Below are 20,014 nucleotides of genomic sequence, written 5' to 3'. Positions count from 1 at the left end.
ACTGGGATGAACTGGGAGGGAATTGGGAGTGGAATGGAAGGGACTGGGTTATACTGGTTTATACTGGGAGGGACTGGGATGAACTGGGAGGGAACTGGGATGGAATTGGGAGTGGAATGGAAGGGACTGGGTTATACTGGTTTATACTGGTTTATACTGGGATGAACTGGGATGAACTGGGAGGGACTGGGAATGGACTGGGTTATACTGGGATGGACTGGTTTTTACTGGGATGGGATTGGGCGGGACTGGGTGGAACTGGGAGGGAACTGGGAATGGAACTGGGTGTGGCTTAAATGGCTCCAGGTGTGGGCGGGGCAAAAAAACCGGGCGTGGCCTAAGCTAACTGGGCGTGGCCCAAAGTGTTCTGGGTGTGGTTTATGACTGGGCGGGGCCTAACAGGTCTGGGTCTAAAATGGGCGTGGCCTAATTAATATTCAGCGTGGCCTCACTTAATGTGGGCGTGGCTTAACTGGGTGTGTGGTGAGTGGGCGTGGTCTAAGGGTTCATGGGTGGGCGTGGTCTAAAGTGGGCGTGGCTTTAAAGGCTCCATCTATGGGGTGGAGTCCAAATGGGAGTGGAACCATTAAGAGTGGGCGTGGCCCAATGTGTTGTGGGGCAAATGGGCGTGGCCTAAAGGGATGTGGGCGTGGCCCAGCGTGGCTGTTCCAAAATGGGCGGGGCTTAATCAATAGTGGGCGTGGCCTAACTCAACATGGGCACGGATTAATGGGGTTTGGGAGAAATGGGCGTGGCCTAAGGGTTTGTGGGCGTGGTTTATCGAGTGGGCGTGGCCTTAAAAAGTGGGCGTGTCCAGGTGAGCACCATGCCCGAGTACCTGGGCCGGCGCTTCGGGGGGGGGCGGATCCGGCTCTACCTGGCGCTGCTCTCCCTGGGGCTCTACATCAGCACCAAGATCTCGGTACTGGTTTATACTGGTTTGTACTGGTTTGTACTGGGAGGGACTGGGAGGGACCGGTTTGTACTGGTTATACTGGGTTATACTGGGTCCCAGTCCCCTCCCAGTCCCTCCCAGTTGATCCCAGTCCCTCCCAGTCCATTCCCAGTCCATCCCAGTTTACCCCAGTATATCCCAGCCCGCTCACCGCCCCCTAGAGCCCTCTCCCAGTACAAACCAGTACAAACCAGTACGAACCAGTGCACCCCCGCAGGTGGACATGTACTCGGGCGCGCTGTTCATCCGCGAGGCGCTGGGCTGGGACCTGTACGGCTCCGTGGGCGCCCTGCTGGGCGTCACTGCCCTCTACACCGTCACTGGTTTGTACTGGTTTGTACTGGTTTGTACTGGGAATGGGCTGGGAATGGGCTGGGAATGGGCTGGGAAGGGGCTGGTTTGCACTGGGAAGGGGCTGGTTTGTACTGGTTTGTACTGGTTTGGGACTGGGAATGGGCTGGTTTGTACTGGTTTGTACTGGTTTGGGACTGGGAATGGGCTGGTTTGTACTGGTTTGTACTGGTTTGGGACTGGGAATGGGCTGGTTTGTACTGGTTTGCACTGGGAATGGGCTGGGAATAGGCTGGGTTATACTGGGTTATACTGGGTTATACTGGGAGGGGATTGGGATGATACTGGGTTAAACTGGGAGGGACTGGGAGGGACTGGAAGGGAACTGGGTTATACTGGGAGGGGACTGTGATGATACTGGGTATACTGGTTTGTACTGGGAATGGACTGGGAATGGGCTGGGTTATACTGGGTTATACTGGGTTATACTGGGTTATACTGGGAGGGGATTGGGATGATACTGGGTTAAACTGGGAGGGACTGGGAGGGATTGGGAGGGACTGGGAGGGACTGGAAGGGAACTGGGTTATACTGGGAGGGAACTGGGATGATACTGGGGATATTGGTTTGTACTGGGAATGGACTGGGAATGGTCCGGGTTATACTGGGAGGGGACTGGGATGATACTGGGGATACTGGTTTGTACTGGGAATGGACTGGGAATGGTCCGGGTTATACTGGGAGGGGACTGGGATGATACTGGGGATATTGGTTTGTACTGGGAATGGACTGGGAATGGTCCGGGTTATACTGGGAGGGGACTGGGATGATACTGGGGATACTGGTTTGTACTGGGAATGGACTGGGAATGGTCTGGGTTATACTGGGAGGGGACTGGGATGATACTGGGGATACTGGGATGGACTGGGAATGGACTGGGAGGGACTGGGAGGGGACTGGGAATGGACTGGGTTGTACTGGGAAGGACTGGGAGGGAACTGGTTTATACTGGGATGGACTGGGAATGGACTGGGAGGGACTGGGAGGGATTGGGATAAACTGGGAGGGGGCTGGGAATGGACTGGGTTATACTGGGAGGGACTGGGAGGGAACTGGGAGGAGTCTGGGTTATACTGGGAGGGACTGGTTTATACTGGGACAGGATTGGGTTATGCTGGGGATGGATTGAGAGGGACTGGGTTATACTGGGAGGGAACTGGGATGGACTGGGATAAACTGGGAATGGACTGGGTTATACTGGGAGGGACTGGGAGAGAGTGGGATTGAACTGGGAGGGAACTGGGACGATACTGGGATGGACTGGGAATGGACTGGGAGGGACTGGTTTATACTGGACGGGACTGGGACGAACTGGGCGGGACTGGGAATGGACTGGGTTATACTGGGAGGGACTGGGATGTACTGGTTCGGACTGGGAAGGGAACTGGGTTATACTGGGAATGGATTGGGAGGGACTGGTTTATACTGGGAGGGACTGGGAGGGGATTAAAGGGTTAAAAACGGGGAATAATTGGTGCTGGGAGTGATTTTTTATACTGGTTTGTACTGGTTTGTACTGGGAGGGGACTGGGAATGGTCCATACTGGTTTGTACTGGTTTGTACTGGTTTGTACTGGAAATGGTCCATACTGGTTTGTACTGGTCCACACTGGTCCATATGTGAACCAATGTGGGCGTGGCCTAACCGGGTTTGCGTCTATCTGGGCGTGGCTTAACAGCGGTTGGGGCAATGTGGGCGTGGCCTAATCGGTGTTTTGTCCCGGTGGGTGGGGCCTAACCGGGTTTATGTCCCGGTGGGCGTGGCCTACGGCGGTGGGCGTGGCCAGGCGGGCTGACGGCGCTGATGTTCGCGGACCTGGTGCAGACGCTGATCATCATCGCGGGAGCGTCCGTGCTGGCCGGATACGGTACTGGGTTATACTGGTTTATACTGGTTTATACTGGTTTATACTGGTTCATACTGGGAGGGACTGGGAGGGACTGGGAGAGACTGGGAGGGACTGGGTTATACTGGTTTATACTGGAAGAGACTGGGTAATACTGGTTTACACTGGGAGAGACTGGGTTTTACTGGTTTATACTGGTTTATACTGGTTTGTACTGGGAGAGACTGGTTTATACCGGTTTATACTGGGTATGCTGGGTTATACTGGTTTATACTGGTTTATACTGGGTTATACTGGGTTATTCTGTTTTATACTGGGATAGACTGGGTTATACTGGGTTATACTGGTTTATACTGGGTTATACTGGGAGAGACTGGGTTATTCTGGTTTATACTGGGATAAATTGGGTTATGCTGGTTTATACTGGTTTATACTGGGTTATACTGGGCTATACTGGGTTATTCTGGTTTATACTGGTTTATAGTGGGTTATTCTGGTTTATACTGGGTTATACTGGGTTATAATGGGGTATACTGGTTTATACTGGTTTATACTGGGCTATACTGGGTTATTCTGGTTTATACTGGGATAGACTGGGTTATACTGGTTTATACTGGGTTATACTGGGAGAGGCTGTGCTATACTGGGTTATACTGGTCCATTCAACCTTATACTGGTCCATACTGGTCCATCCTGCTTTATAGTATTTATACTGGTTTATACTGGTCCATACTGGTTTATATTGGTTTATACTGGTTTTTACCAATTCATACTGGTTTAAACTGGTTTAAACTGGTTTATAGTGGTCCATACTGATTACTGGGGGGGAGACACCACCCACTCTCCAAACCCCACACTGGTCCATACTGGTTTATACTGGTCCATACTGGTCCATATTACTTTATACGGGTTTTTGCCACTTCATACTGGTTTATACTGGTTTAAACTGGTTTATACTGGTTTATATTGGTTTAAACTGGTTTATACTGGTTTAAACTGGGTTATACTGGTTTATACTGGTTTATACTGGTCAATAGTGATTACTGGTGGGGAGGCACCACCCACTCTCCAAACCCCACACTGGTCCATACTGGTTTATACTGGTCCATACTGGTCCATATTACTTTATACTGGTTTTTACCACTTCATACTGGTTTATACTGGTTTATACTGGTTTAAACTGGTTTATACTGGTTTATACTGGTTTATACTGGTCAATAGTGATTACTGGAGGGGAGGCACCTCCCACTCTCCAAACCCCATACTGGTTTATACTGGTTTATACCGTTTTTTTTACCACTTTATACTACTTCATGCCGTTATTTTCCACTCCATACCGGTTCATACTGGTTCATACTGGTCCGTACTGGTTTCCCGGCAGCTCTGGGCGCCGTCGGGGGGTACCAGGGCCTGCAGGAGCGTTACCCGCTGGCGCTGCCCCCCAACTCCTCGGGGCCCTGCGGCCGCCCCCGGCCCGACGCCTTCAACCTCCTGCGGGACCCCAGCACGGGGGACCTGCCCTGGCCCGGGCTGCTGCTGGGGCTGGGCATCATCTCGGCCTGGTACTGGTGCACCGACCAGGTGGGACTGGGATAGACTGGTTTATACTGGTTTATATTGGTTTATACTGGGAGCGAGTTTGGAGTGACTGGGATACACTGGGTTATACTGGGAGGGCACTGGGAGCGAGTTTGGAGTGACTGGGTTATACTGGGAGGGCACTGGGAGGGACTGGGAGGGGATTGGGAGGGACTGGGTTATACTGGGATATACTGGGAGGGCACTGGGACAGACTGGGATTGAGCCCTGGGCTCTAACTGGGTTATACTGGGTTGTACTGGGTTATACTGGGAGCCCTGGGCTCTAACTGGGTTATACTGGGTTATACTGGGAGCACTGGTTTCTAACTGGGAGCCCAGCACGGGGGACCTGCCCTGGCCCGGGCTGCTGCTGGGGCTGGGCATCATCTCGGCCTGGTACTGGTGCACCGACCAGGTGGGACTGGGATAGACTGGTTTATACTGGTTTATACTGGTTTATACTGGGTTATACTGGGAGCGAGTTTGGAGTGACTGGGTTATACTGGGAGGCACTGGGAATCATCTAAAGCTGGATATAGGGGAACTGGGTTATACTGGGAGGGCACTGGGAGGGGATTGGGAGGGACTGGGTTATACTGGGATATACTGGGAGGGCACTGGGACAGACTGGGATTGAGCACTGGGCTGTAACTGGTCTAACTGGTCTCTAACTGGTCTCTAACTGGTCTCTAACTGGTCTAACAGGTCTCTAACTGGTCTCTAACTGGTCTAACTGGTCTCTAACTGGTCTCTAACTGGTCTAACTGGTCTAACTGGTCTCTAACTGGTCTAACTGGTCTCTAACTTGTCTCTAACTGGTCTAACTGGTCTAACTGGTCTCTAACTGGTCTAACTGGTCCCCGCCCAGGTGATCGTGCAGCGCTGCCTCGCCGGCCGCTCCCTCACCCACGTCCGCGCCGGCTGCGTCGTCTGCGGCTACCTCAAGGTGCTGCCCATGTTCCTGATGGTGCTGCCCGGCATGGCCGCCCGCGTGCTCTTCCCGGGTCAGTCACACTGGTTTATACTGGTTTATACTGGTTTATACTGGTTTAGAATGGTATATTTTGTGTTTATTTATTCAAAATGGCCGCCTACATTGGAGTTTACAAGATGGCTGCCGTAAATGGCCGCCCCCATCGGGGTTTACAAGATGGCCGTCCAAAATGGCCGCCCCATTATAGTGGGCCATACTGGTTTATACTGGTTTATACTGGTTTATACTGGTATATTTTGAGTTTAAGGGATTAATCCAATATGGCCGCCTACATTGGAGTTTACAAGATGGCTGCCCAAAATGTCTGCCTCAGAATGAATCTAAGATGGCTGCCCAAGATGGAACCCCACTGTGACCAGCCATCGGTTTATACTGGTTTATACTGGTTTATACTGGTTTATACTGGTTTATATTGAGTTTAAGGGATTAATCCAATATGGCCACCCCTATTGGGGTTTACAGGATGGCCGCCCAAAATGGCCACCAAACACAAAATCTAAGATGGCCGCCCAAGATGGCGACTCCTTATAGGGAACCATTGGTCCATACTGGTTTATACTGGTTTATACTGGTTTATACTGGTTTATATTGAGTTTAAGTTATTTATTCAAAATGGCCACCTACATTGGAGTTTACAAGATGGCCGCCCAAAATGGCCACCAAACACAAAATCTAAGATGGCCGCCAGAGGTTACACCCCATGATAGTGAGCTATACTGGTTTATACTGGTTTATACTGGTTTATACTGGTTTATACTGGTTTATACTGGTATAATTGGAGTTTAAGTTATTTCTTCAAAATGGCGGCCTATACTAGAGCTTACAAGATGGCCGCCCAAAATGGCCGCCCAAGATGGCGCCTGATTGTAGGAAACCATTGGTTTATACTGGTTTATACTGGTTTATACTGGTTTATATTGGTTCATACTGGTTTATATTGGTTTATACTGGTTTATGTTGGTTTATGTTGGTTTATACTGGTTTATACTGGTTTATAATGGCTTATACTGGTTTATACTGGTTTATACTGGCTTATACTGGTTTATACTGGTTTATACTGGTTTATAATGGCTTATGCTGGTTTATATTGGTTTATACTGGTTTATACTGGTTTATACTGGTATAATTTGAGTTTAAGTTATTTCCACAAAATGGCGGCCTATACTAGAGTTTACAAGATGGCCGCCCAAAATGGCCGCCCAAGATGGCGCCTGATTATAGGAAACCATTGGTTTATACTGGTTTATACTGGTTTATACTGGTTTATATTGGTTCATACTGGTTTATATTGGTTTATACTGGTTTATGTTGGTTTATATTGGTTTATACTGGTTCATACTGGTTTATACTGGTTTATACTGGTTTATACTGGTTTATACTGGTTTATACTGGTTTATACTGGTTTATGTTGGTTTATACTGGTTTATACTGGTCATACTGGTCCATACCGGTCCATACTGGTTTATACTGGTTTCTATGGATTTTTATGGGTTTTTCTTTTGGTCCACACTGGTCCATACTCCTTTATACTGGATCATACTGGTCCATACTGGTTTATCCGGACTTATACTGGTCCATACTGGTTCATACTGGTTTATACTGGTCCATACTGGTCCGTACTGGTTTATACTGGTTTATAGTGGTCCGTACTGGTTTATACTGGTTTATACTGGTTTATACTGCCCCATACTGGTTTATACTGGTCCGTACTGGTTTATACCGGTCCATACTGGTTTATACTGGTTTATACTGGTCCATACTGGTCCATACTGGTCCGTACTGGTCCATACTGGTTTATACTGGTCCATACTGGTCCATACTGGTTCATACTGGTTTATACTGGTCCGTACTTGTTTATACTGGTTTATACTGGTCCATACTGGTCCATTCTGGTTTATACTGGTTTATACTGGTCCATACTGGTCCGTACTGGTTTATACTGGTCTGTACTGGTCCATACTGGTTTATAATGGTTTATACTGGTCCGTACTGGTTTATACTGGTTTATACTGGTTTATACTGGTCCATACTGGTCCATACTGGTCCATACTGGTTTCCCGCAGACGTCATTGGCTGCGCTGACCCCCAGGGCTGCTCCCGGGCCTGCGGCTCCGCCCTCGGCTGCTCCAACGTGGCCTATCCCAGGCTGGTGCTGAGCCTGCTGCCCCCCGGTAATTAATTAATAATTATTCATTAATAATTAATTATTATTGATTGTTTATTAGTGATATTTAATTATTTATTAATGATTTATTAGTGATTATTAATGTTTATCAATGGTGGCCTATCCCAGGCTGGTGCTGAGCCTCCTGCCCCCCGGTAATTCATTATTAATTATTCATTAATAATTAGTGTACAGTAATGGTTTATTAGTGATATTTAATTATTTATTAATGATTTATTAGTGATTATTAATGTTTATCAATGGTGGCCTATCCCAGGCTGGTGCTGCCAATCGGTAATTAAGTAATTAATTAATAATTATAATGATTAATAATTATTTAATAATGATTTATTCATGATTAATGGGCTAATAATTCAATTCCATTGGTGCTAATAATTCCATTTTTTCACCGATTTTCGCCATTTTTTCACCATTAATTATTATTAATTAACAACTAATAATTATTTGTGGCTTACAAACGGTTATTAGCACTAATAATTAATTAATCATCCCAATTATTGGGCTAATAATTCCATTCTTGGCGCTAATAATTCCGTCTTTTCTCCAATTTTCGCCATTTTTTCACCGATTTTCGCCATTTTTTCACCGTTAATTAATATTAACTAATAACTAATAACTATTTCAATTATTAGGAGTAATAAGCGTCTACTAATCCTAATTATTGGGCTAATGACTCCGTTTTTAGCCGTATTTTCGCCGTTCTTCCACCGATTTTTGCCGTTCTTTCGCCGATTTTCGCTGTTTTTTCGCCGTTAATGGTTATTAATTAATTAATAATTAATTAATGACCCCCCCAGGGCTGCGGGGGCTGATGCTGGCCGTGGTGCTGGCGGCGCTGATGTCGATGAGTTTTGGGGCAATTATTTCTAATTATGGGCTAATTAAGGGTTATTAGGACTATTAATTAATGATTAATCCTCATTTTAATACTAATAACACTAATTAGGTACTAAAGAATGCATTATTAGGACAATTAATTGATTATTAATCCTATTTTTGGGGCGAATAATTGCGATTTTGGGGCTAATAATTCCTTTTATTTTTGGCCTATTTTTCCCATTTTTTTTCACTCATTTTTGCAGGGTTTTCACCATCAATTAATTATTAATTATTAACTAATAGTTATTTTGGCTAGTAACTCTATTTTGAGGCTAATAAACCTGTAATAATCCTAATTATTGGGCTAATAATTCCATTTTATTTGTGCTAATAATTCCATTTTTTCACCGATTTTTGCCATTTTTTCACCATTAATTATTATTAATTAACAACTAATAATTATTTATGGCTTATAAACGGTTATTAGCACTAATAATGAATTAATAATCCCAATTATTCGGCTAATAATTCCATTTTTGGGGCTAATAGTTCCGTTTTTTTGCCGATTTTCGCCGTTCTTTCACCGATTTTCGACTTTTTTCGCCGTTAATGGTTATTAATTAATTAATAATTAATTAACGACCCCCCCAGGGCTGCGGGGGCTGATGCTGGCCGTGGTGCTGGCGGCGCTGATGTCGTCGCTGGCCTCCATCTTCGCCAGCTCGGCCGCGCTCTTCACGCTGGACGTGTTCAGGAGGCTCCGCCCAGGGGCGGGGCCAAAGCAGCTCCTGATGGCCGGAAGGTGAGCGGGGACATTGGGGACATTGGGGACACACCTGGGGACACCTGGGGACAGGTGAGGGGACACCTGGGACTGGTCAGGAACACACCTGGGGACAGCTGGGACAGGTGAGGGACAGCTGGGACACCTGGGGACACCTGGGGACACCTGGGGACATTGGGGACACCTGGAACTGGTCAGGGACACCTGGGACAGGTGAGGGACAGGTGGGACAGGTGAGGAGATACCTGGGACAGGTGGGACACCTGGGGACAGCTGGGGACACACCTGGGACTGGTCAGGGACACACCTGTGGACACCTGGGGACATTGGGGACACCTGGGGACAGCTGGGACTGGTCAGGGACACCTGGGGACACCTGAGGACACCTGGGAACAGGTGAGGGGACAGCTGGGACAGATGGGACACACCTGGGACTGGTCAGGGACACACCTGGGGACATTGGGGACACCTGGGGACACCTGGGGACACCTTGGACAGGTGAGGGGACACCTGTGACTGGTCAGGGACACCTGGGATACAACTGGGAATACCTGGGGACACCTGGGACAGGTGAGGGGACACCTGGGACACACCTGGGGACACCTGGGGACATTGGGGACACCTGGGACTGGTCAGGGACACCTGGGGATACACCTGGGACAGATGGGGACAACTGGGGACACCTGGGACACCCCTGGGACACACCTGGGACACCTGGGGACAGGTGAGGGGACACCTGGGGACACACCTGGGACACACCTGTCCCTCACCCGTCCCTCACTGCGCACAACGCATTGAATTTTCCAGCGCCTTCAGGCGAATTTTGGTGCCAATTTAGCGAATTTTGGGCTAAAAACTTCGGGTTTTTTGCGATTTTCTCGGGGATTTTTTTGGGGTTTTCTCTCTCCCTCACCTGTCCCGCGTCACCTGTGCCCGCAGGTTGTGGGTGGTGGCCATGGTGGGGCTGAGCCTGGCCTGGCTGCCCGTGGTGGAGGCGGCGCGGGGCGGGCAGCTCTTCGACTACATGCAGGCCTTGGCCTCGTACCTGGCGCCGCCCGTGGCCGCCGTCTTCTGCCTGGCCGTGTTCGTGCCCCGCGTCAACGAGCCGGTGAGGGGGGACACACCTGGGGACACACCTGGGGACGGGTGGGAGGGGGTGAACAAAAAAAACCCCGTGAAAATCGGGTGAAAAATGGGGATTTTGGGTCAAAAATGGGGATTTTGGGGTGAAAATTTGGGGTTTTGGGGTTAAAATTTGGGGTTTTGGGGACACACCTGGGACACACCTGGGGACACGCCTGGGGACAGGTGGGAGGGGATGAACAAAAAAAACCCCGTGAAAATCGGGTGAAAAATGGGGATTTTGGGGTTAAAATTGTGATTTTTGTGTCTGAAAATGGGGATTTTGAGGTTAAAATTTGGGATTTTGGGGTGAAAATTTTGGGGGTTTTAGGGACACACCTGGGGACACCTGAGGAGTTCGGGTCTCACCTGGGCACACCTGGGTGGGCATTGAAGGGGATTTGGGGGGCACACCTGGAGGGGTTTGGGGCACACCTGGGCACACCTGGGCACACCTGGGCACACCTGGGCACACCTGGAGGGGTTTGGGTCTCACCTGGGCACACCTGAGATCCATTGGGACGCACCCGGGCACACCTGGGCACACCTGGGCACATCTGGGGGCACCTGGGGGGGGTTAAAGGGGGTTTGGGTCTCACCTGGGCACACCTGGGCACACCTGGGGGGGTTTAAGGGGGATTTTGGGGGCACCCGGGGCGGGTTTGGGGCACACCTGGGCACACCTGGGTGGGGTCGAAGAGGTTTTGGAGCACACCTGGGCACACCTGGGCACACCTGAGCTCCATTGGGACACACCTGGGCACACCTGGGCACACCTGGGTGGGGATAGAGGGGGTTTGGGGGGCACACCTGGAGGGGTTTGGGGCACACCTGGGCACACCTGAGATCCATTGGGACGCCCCCGGGCACACCTGGGCACACCTGGGTGAGGTCTCAGAGGGTTTGGGGCGCACCTGGGCACAGCTGGGGTCCATTGGGGGCACACCTGGGCACACCTGGGGGCACCTGAGGGGGGTCGGATGGGGACTGGGCACACCTGGGCACACCTGGGCACACCTGGATGGGGTTCAGAGGGGGTTTGGGGCACACCTGGACAGGGCTGAAGGAGTTTTGGGGGGCACCTGGGCACACCTGGGCTCCATTGGGGGCACACCTGGGCACACCTGGGATCCATTGAGGGCACACCTGGGCACACCTGGGTGAGGTCTCAGAGTGTTTGGGGCGCACCTGGGCACACCTGGGGTTCATTGGGGGCACACCTGGGCACACCTGGGGGCACCTGAGGGGGGTCGGATGGGGACTGGGCACACCTGGGCACACCTGGGCACACCTGGGCACACCTGGGATCCATTGAGGGCACACCCGGGCACACCTGGGCACGCCTGGGCACACCTGGGATCCATTGGGGGCACACCTGGGCACTTTTAACCCTCAAATCCCCAAATTTTAACCCTTAAAACCCCAAATTTTGGTTCTCAAGTGACCCCAAAACCCCCGAAATTTTAACCCTTTCAATGACCCCGGAAATCTCAAATTTTAACCCTCAAACCCCCGGATTTTAACCCTAAAACCGCCAAATTTCACCCTAAAACTCCCCAAATTTCAGGGATTTTTCCCCAAATTTCGGGGTTTTTTTCCCAAATTCCCGTTTTTACTCCCCAAAACCCCCAAATTTCCCCCAGAAATGACCCCAAAAATCACAAATTTCATCCCTAAACCCCCCCAGATTTTAACCCCGAATACCCGAATTTTAACCCTTAAAACCCCAAATGTTCACCCCCAAAGTCCCAAATTTTGAACCCTTTAAAAGACCCCAAAACTCCTGAATTTTAACCCTAAAACTCCCGAATTTTAACCCTTAAAACCCCGAATTTTAACCCTTAAAGTCCCGAATTTTAACCCTTAAAACCCCAAATTTTGACCCTAAATTCCTCAAATTTCCCCCATAAATGACCTCAAATCTCTCAGATTTTAACCCTTAAAACCCCGAATTTTAACCCTTAAAGCCCCAAATTTTAACCCTTAAAAATTCCTCAGACTTCCCCCATAAGTGACCTCAAATCTCTCAATTTTTAACCCTTAAAACCCCAAATTTGGACCTTTAATTCCCCACATTTTGCCCCTTAATTCCTCAAACTTCCTCTATAAATAACCCTTAATATCCCGAATTTTAACCCTTAAAACCCCGAATTTTAACCCTTAAAACCCCAAATTTTAACCCTTAAAACCCCCAAATTTTAACCCTTTAAAAGACCCCCAAAACTCCCCAAATTTTAACCCTTAAACTCCCAAATTTCAACTGCAATGACCCCAAACCCACGAAATTTTAACCCTTTAAATGACCCCGGAAATCTCAAATTTTAACCCTTAAAACCCCGGATTTGAACCCTTCAAAACCTCAAATCTTCGCCCTAAAGCCCTCAAATTTTAACCCTTTAAATGACCCCAGAAACCTCAAATTTTAACCCTTAAACCCCCGGATTTTAACCCTAAAACCGCCAAATTTCGGGGATTTTTCCCCAAATTTCGCCGATTTTTCCCCAAATTTCAGGGATTTCCCCCCAAATTTCGGGGATTTTCCCCAAATTTCACGGACTTTCCCCCAAATTTCGCAGATTTTTCCCCAAATTTCGCGGATTTTTCCCCCAAATTTTGTGGATTTTTCCCTGAATTTTGGGGATTTTTCCCCCAAATTTTGTGGATTATCCCCAAATTTCGCGGATTTTTCCCCCAAATTTTGCAGATTATCCCCCAAGTTTCACGGATTTTCCCCCAAATTTTGCGGATTTTCCCCCAAGTTTCACGGATTTTCCCCGAAATTTTGTGGATTTTTCCTCAAATTTCGCGGATTTTTCCCCCAAATTTCGGGGATTTTTCCCCAAATCCCCGTTTTTTCTCCCCAGGGCGCCTTCTGGGGTTTGCTGGGGGGTTTGGGGCTGGGCCTGGCCCGGCTGATCCCCGAGTTCCTTTTGGGCTCGGGCTCGTGCGGGAGCCCCAAAACCCCCAAATATTCCAAATTTCAACTCTTTAAATGACCCCAAAATTCCCACATTTTTACCCTAAAATGGCCAAATTTTAACCCTCAAACCCCCGGAATTTTAACCCTTAAAACGCCAAATTTCGACCGCAAATACCTCGAATTTTAACCCTTAAACCCCCGAATTTTAACCCTTAAACCCCCGAATTTTAACCCTTAAACCCCCGAATTTTAACCCTTAAACCCCCGGATTTTAACGCTTAAAACCCCGGATTTTGACCCGGAATCCCCCCCAAATTTCCCATAGAAATGACCCCAAAACATTCAAATTTTCACCCTAAAAACCCCAAATTTGGACCTTTAATTCCCCAAACTTCCTCTATAAATAACCCTTAAAACCCCGGATTTTAACCCTTAAACCCCCGGATTTTAACCCTTAAAACCCCGGATTTTGACCCTAAAAACTCCAAATTTCGACCCAAAACTCCCAAATTTTTGGGATTTTTCCCCAAATCCCCGTTTTTTCTCCCCAGGGCGCCTTCTGGGGTTTGCTGGGGGGTTTGGGGCTGGGCCTGGCCCGGCTGATCCCCGAGTTCCTTTTGGGCTCGGGTTCGTGCGGGCGCCCCGGGCGCTGCCCCGCGCTGCTCTGCGGGCTGCACTACCTGCACTTCGCCGTGCTGCTCTTCCTGCTCACCTGCGCCGTCGTCCTGGCCGTGTCCTGGTGCCACCCGCCCATCCCCACCGTCCACGTGAGTGCCGGGAATTTTTTGGGGGGAAAATCGCGAAAAAACGGTGAAAAAAGGTGAAAAAACGGCGAAAAAACGGTGAAAAATGAGGCCAAAATGACCGAAAATGACCCCAAAATGAGCCCAAAATGAGGGAAAATTGAGCCTAAAATGAGACAAAATTGGGCCCAAAATGGCCCCAAATGGGTGGTGAGAGCTCAGGAATTTTGGGAATTTTTTGGGAATTTTTTGGGGAAAAACGGTGAAGAAATGGCGAAAAAATGTCGAAAAATGAGGCCAAAATGGCCCCAAAATGAGGCCAAAATGACCCCAGAATGAGGGAAAATTGGCCCCAAAATGAGCCCAAAATGGCTCAAAATGGGTGGTGAGAGCTCAGGAATTTTGGGAATTTTTGGGATTTTTTTGGGAATTTTTGGGATTTTTTGGGGAATTTTTGGGGATTTTTTTTGGGGAAAAATGGTGAAGAAACGGCAAAAAATGGCGAAAAATGAGCTCAAAATGGCCCCAAAATGAGCCCAAAATGGCCCCCAAATGGGTGGTGAGAGCTCAGGAATTTTGGGGAATTTTTTGGGAATTTTTGGGAATTTTTCTGGATTTTTTGGGGGAAAAATGGAGAAAAATTGTGAAAATGTTGCACAAAATGAGCCCCAAATGGCCCCAAAATGAGGGAAAATTGAGCCTAAAATGAGACAAAATTGGGCCCAAAATGGCCCCAAAATGGGTGGTGAGAGCTCAGGAATTTTGGGGAATTTTTGGGAATTTTTTGGGGAATTTTTTGGGAATTTTTTTGGGAATTTTTTTGGAGAAAAACGGTGAAGAAACGGCGAAAAAATGGCAAAAAATGAGCCCAAAATGGCCCCAAAATGAGGCCAAAATGGCCCCAGAATGGGGAAAAATTGGCCCCAAAATGGGTGGTGAGAGCTCAAGAAATTTTGGGAATTTTTTGGGAATTTTTTGAGATTTTTTGGGGGGTAAAAAGGTGAAAAAACGGCGAAAAAATGGTGGAAAATGAGCCCAAAATGGCCCCAAAATGGGAGGTGAGAGCTCAGGAATTTTGGGGAATTTTTTTGGAATTTTGGGAATTTTTCTGGATTTTTTGGGGGAAAAATGGAGACTTTTGTGACTTTCCAGTTGGTTTTTTGGTCCAATACCTCCAAAATCTGAGTGGATTTTTCTGAATTTTTGGCCGATTTTGCCATTTTTAAGTCGATTTTTCCATTTTTGGGGTCGATTTTTGTGAATTTTGGGTCAATTTTGGTGAATTTTGGGTCGATTTTTGTGACTTTCCAGTTGGTTTTTTGGTCCAAACCTCCAAAATCTGAGTGGATTTTTCTGAATTTTTGGCCGATTTTGCCATTTTTAAGTAGATTTTTCCATTTTTGGGGTCGATTTTTGCGAATTTTGGGTCAAAATTTCCAAATGTTGCCGTCCCAGCTGCACAGGTCGGCGTTCGGCCTCCGGAACAGATTTTACCAATTTTGGGTGAATTTTTCTGAATTTTGCGTCGATTTTTGTCAATTTTGGGGTCGATTTTTCGGATTTTAGGGTGAATTTTAGTCAATTTTCCCAAATTTTGGGTGGATTTTACTGAATTTGAGTGGATTGAGCTTTAAATTTTCGGCTGATTTGGGCATTTTGGGGTCGATTTTTCTGAATTTTGCCAAAATTTGGGTGGATTTTCCCAGACTTTGGGTCGATTTCTGGGAAATTTGGGTTAAATTTTGTGGATTTTCCCAAATTTTAGGTCAATCTTGCCAAAATTTTGGGTCAACTTCAGTGAATTTTGGGTCGATTTTGGTGAATTTTGGGTCGATTTTTGTGACTTTCCAGTTGGTTTTTTGGTCCAAACCTCCAAAATCTGAGTGGATTTTTCTGAATTTTTGGCCGATTTTGCCATTTTTAAGTCGATTTTTCCATTTTTGGGGTCGATTTTTGCATTTTCGGGGTCGATTTTTGTGAATTTTGGGTCGATTTTAGGATGAATTTTGGGTCGATTTTTGTGACTTTCCAGTTGTTTTTTTGGTCCAAAATTCCAAAATCTGAGTGGATTTTTCTGAATTTTTGGCCGATTTTGCCATTTTTAAGTCGATTTTTCCATTTTTGGGGTCCATTTTTCCATTTTTAGGTCGATTTTTCCAATTTCGGGGTCGATTTTGGTGAATTTTGGGTCGATTTTTGGGTCAACATTTCCAAATTTTGGGTCGATTCCAGTGAATTTGGGCGGATTTTTCGGTTTTATTTTGGGGCCGATTTTTGTAAATTTGGGGGTGAATTTTTCTGCATTTTGGGCCAATTTTTGGTGAAAATTCCCAAATTTTCGGTCAATTTTTGTGGCTTTCGGGTGGAGTTTTCAATTTTTGGGGTCGATTTCGCCAAATTGTGGGTGGATTTTTCCAGATTTCGTGTTGGTTTTTGTGAATTTTGGGTGAATTTTTTGCATTTTTTGGGTCAAAATTTCCAAATTTTGGATCAATTTTACTGAATTTGGGGGGGTTTTCTTTAATTTTTGGCTGGTTTTGCCATTTTTGGGGTCAATTTTTTTGACTTTTGAGTCAATTTTTGTAAATTTTGGGTGAATTTGTGGCCGATTTTGATCAATTTGGGGTCAATTTTTCCAGATTTGGGGTTGATTTCACTGAGTTTGGTTCAATTTTTCAGATTTATTTTTGGGGTTGATTTCACCAAATTTTGGGTCAGTTTTGGGTCCAACTTGCTGAATTTTGGGTCAAAATGTCCAAATTTTCGGTCAATTTTTATGAATTTTGGGCCGGTTTTTCAATTTTGGCGTAGATTTCGCCAAATTTTGAGTCGATTTTTGTACATTTCTGGTCAAACTTGGTGAATTTTGGGTCAAAATTTCCAAATTTTCCGTCAATTTTTGTGACTTTCGGGTGGATTTTTCAATTTTTGGGGTCGATTTCGCCAAATTGTGGGTGGATTTTTCCAGATTTCGTGTTGGTTTTTGTGAATTTTGGGTGAATTTTTTGCATTTTTTGGGTCAAAATTTCCAAATTTTGGGTCAATTTCACCGACTTTGGGGCGGATTTTTCTGAATTTTTTGGGCCGAATTTGCCATTTTGGGGTCGACGCTTGTGAATTTTTGGTCGATTTTTTACGAATTTTGGGTCAATTTTAATGAATTTGGGGTCGATTTTTCCATTTTCGGGGTCGATTTTCGCGAATTTTGGGTCAAAATTTCCAAATTTTGCCGCCCCAGCTGCACAGGTTGGTGTTCAGCCTCCGGAACAGCCGCGAGCCGCGAATCGACCTCGACGCCGCCAAAGAGAGCCCGGGAGTGCAGATGGGCGGTGAGAAAAAAAACAAAAAAAAATCTGAATTTTGGCGGTTTTGGGGTCAAATTTGGGATTTTTGGGATCAGAAATTGGCATTTTGGGGCTCTTTGGATCCAAATTTGGGATTTTTTGGGTCGAAATTTGGCGTTTTGGGATGGAAATTTGGGATTTTTTTGCGGTCAGAAATTGGAATTTTTGAGAGGATTCGTGGTCGATCTTTGGGATTTTTGGGGTCAAAATTTGGGATTTTTGGGGTCGAAATTTGGGATTTTTGGGGTCGAAATTTGGCATTTTGGGATGGAAATTTGGGATTTTTTCGCGGTCAGAAATTGGAATTTTTGAGAGGATTCGTGGTCGATCTTTGGGATTTTTGGGGTCAAAATTTGGGATTTTTGGGGTCGAAATTTGGCATTTTGGAGGTCAAAATTTGGGATTTTTGGGGTCGAAATTTGGCGTTTTGGGATGGAAATTTGGGATTTTTCGTGGTCCCAAATTGGAATTTTTGAGAGGATTCGCGGTTGATCTTTGGGATTTTTGGGGTCGAAATTTGGGATTTTTGGGGTCGAAATTTGGCGTTTTGGGATGGAAATTTGAGATTTTTTAGGGTCCAAAATTGGAATTTTTGAGAGGATTCGCGGTCGATATTTGGGATTTTTGGGGTCTTTGAGACACAAATTTGAGATTTTTGGCACATTTGGGATCGAAATTTGGGATTTTTGGGGTCAAAATTTGGGATTTTTGGGATGGAAATTTGGGATTTTTCGCGGTCCCAAATTGGAATTTTTGAGAGGATTCATGGTCGATATTTGGGATTTTTGGGGTCAAAATTTGGGATTTTTGGGGTCAAAATTTGGGATTTTTGGGGTCGAAATTTGGCGTTTTGGGATGGAAATTTGAGACTTTTTAGGGTCCGAAATTGGAATTTTTGAGAGGATTCGTGGTTGATATTTGGGATTTTTGGGGTCAAAATTTGGGATTTTCGGGGTCAAAATTTGGGATTTTGGGGTAAAAATTTGGCGTTTTGGGATGGAAATTTGGGATTTTTTAGGGTCCGAAATTGGAATTTTTGAGAGGATTCGCGGTCGATCTTTGGGATTTTTGGGGTCTTTGAGACACAAATTTGAGATTTTTGGTGTATTTGGGATCGAAATTTGGGATTTTTACGCGGTGAGAGGGGGAAAAATCCAAATTTTTTGGGGGGGGTCTTTGGGATCGAAAATTGGGATTTTTGGGGGGGGTCCCTGGGGAATTTGGGGTAAAAATTTGGGATTTTTGGGGGTTTTTTTGGGATCCAAAATGGGGTTTTTGAGGTTTGGGACTCAAATTTGGGGGGTTTGGGGTCTTTGGGACCCAAATTTGGGATTTTGGGGGCCTTTGGGGGAATTTGGGACCTCTGATTTGGGGGTTTGGGGTCGAAATTTGGATTTTTTGGGGACTTTGGGGTCAAATTTGGGGTCAAAATTTGGGATTTTGGGGATCCAAAATTGGAATTTTTGGGTCTCAGGGACATAAATTTGGGAATTTTTGGGGTGCTTGGTGTCAAAATTTGAATTTTTGGGGCGCGATAGTGGAAAGAATTCTGAGTTTTGGGGGGTTGGGGTCGAAATTTGGGATATTTGGGGCGTCCTGGGGAATTTGGGATCCAAATTTTGGGGGGATTTGGGTCCAAAATTTGGGATTTTTGGGCGGTTTGGTATCAAAATTTGGGATTTTTGGGGTCCCAAAGCCCCAAATTTTGGGGTTTTTGGGGTGTTAAGAGTCGAAATCTGAGAATTTTTGGGGTCCTGGGGAATTTGGGATCCAAATTTTGGGGATTTTTTGGGGATATTTTGGAATTTTGGATTTTTTGGGATTTTTGGGATTTTTTGGTGATTTTTGGGTGATTTTTGAGATTTTCTTTTTTATTTTTAACCCCCAATTTTCCCCCATTTCCAGACTTGGAAGCCACTCAAGGGGCGGAGCCTGGAGCGGGGGGCGTGGCCACGGAGATGGGCGTGGCCTCGGCGGAAGCCCCGCCCCCCGAGGACCCTAAATGGAGCCGATTGGTCGACATCAACGCCCTGGTGCTGATGGGCGTGGCCTCTTTCCTCTGGGGATATTTTGCCTGAAATCGCCTGAAATAAACCCTAAATTGACCCCAAATTGAGAATTGTCTTGAATTTACCCCAAAACTGCCCAAAAATGGCAAAAAAAAAGAGGTGAAAAACGGGAAAAAATTGAGTGAAAAATGCCCCAAAAATGACAAAAAAATGAGACTAAAATGGCTCAAAATGGACCTAAAATTACCCCAAAATTCACTCAAAATGACCCAAAATAAAAAAATTGACCCCAATTTTGCCCAAAATGCTGAAAAATGGGGTGAAAATGGCACAAAGTGACCCCAAATTGACCCAAATCTGA

General features: G+C 46.5%; 2 protein-coding genes across 2 annotated transcripts in view; both read left to right on the top strand.

Moving 5' to 3' along the window:
* Positions 1–19,751, top strand: part of LOC131570659 (sodium/glucose cotransporter 2-like) — a 30,698-nt gene extending 10,947 nt beyond the window's left edge. The window contains exons 5-15 of the mRNA XM_058823030.1: positions 818–922; positions 1,173–1,278; positions 3,094–3,174; positions 4,535–4,734; positions 5,602–5,737; positions 7,791–7,898; positions 9,383–9,533; positions 10,455–10,623; positions 14,109–14,324; positions 17,539–17,629; positions 19,550–19,751. Of these exons, the coding sequence (XP_058679013.1) occupies positions 818–922; positions 1,173–1,278; positions 3,094–3,174; positions 4,535–4,734; positions 5,602–5,737; positions 7,791–7,898; positions 9,383–9,533; positions 10,455–10,623; positions 14,109–14,324; positions 17,539–17,629; positions 19,550–19,722 (1,536 nt within the window). The 3' untranslated portion in view covers positions 19,723–19,751. The remainder of the gene's footprint in view (positions 1–817; positions 923–1,172; positions 1,279–3,093; positions 3,175–4,534; positions 4,735–5,601; positions 5,738–7,790; positions 7,899–9,382; positions 9,534–10,454; positions 10,624–14,108; positions 14,325–17,538; positions 17,630–19,549) is intronic.
* SGF29 (SAGA complex associated factor 29) overlaps positions 1–19,824 on the top strand; it is a 65,921-nt gene extending 46,097 nt beyond the window's left edge. The window contains exon 10 of the transcript XR_009275902.1: positions 19,813–19,824. The gene's annotated coding sequence lies outside the window, so the exon portion shown is untranslated. The remainder of the gene's footprint in view (positions 1–19,812) is intronic.
* The last annotated feature ends 190 nt before the right edge of the window (positions 19,825–20,014 follow it).

Source organism: Ammospiza caudacuta, chromosome 37 (assembly GCF_027887145.1).
Source record: "Ammospiza caudacuta isolate bAmmCau1 chromosome 37, bAmmCau1.pri, whole genome shotgun sequence".
NCBI lineage: Eukaryota > Metazoa > Chordata > Aves > Passeriformes > Passerellidae > Ammospiza > Ammospiza caudacuta.
The sequence above is the reverse complement of the archived record's forward strand: the minus strand, read 5'-3'. Positions and strand labels throughout refer to the sequence as shown.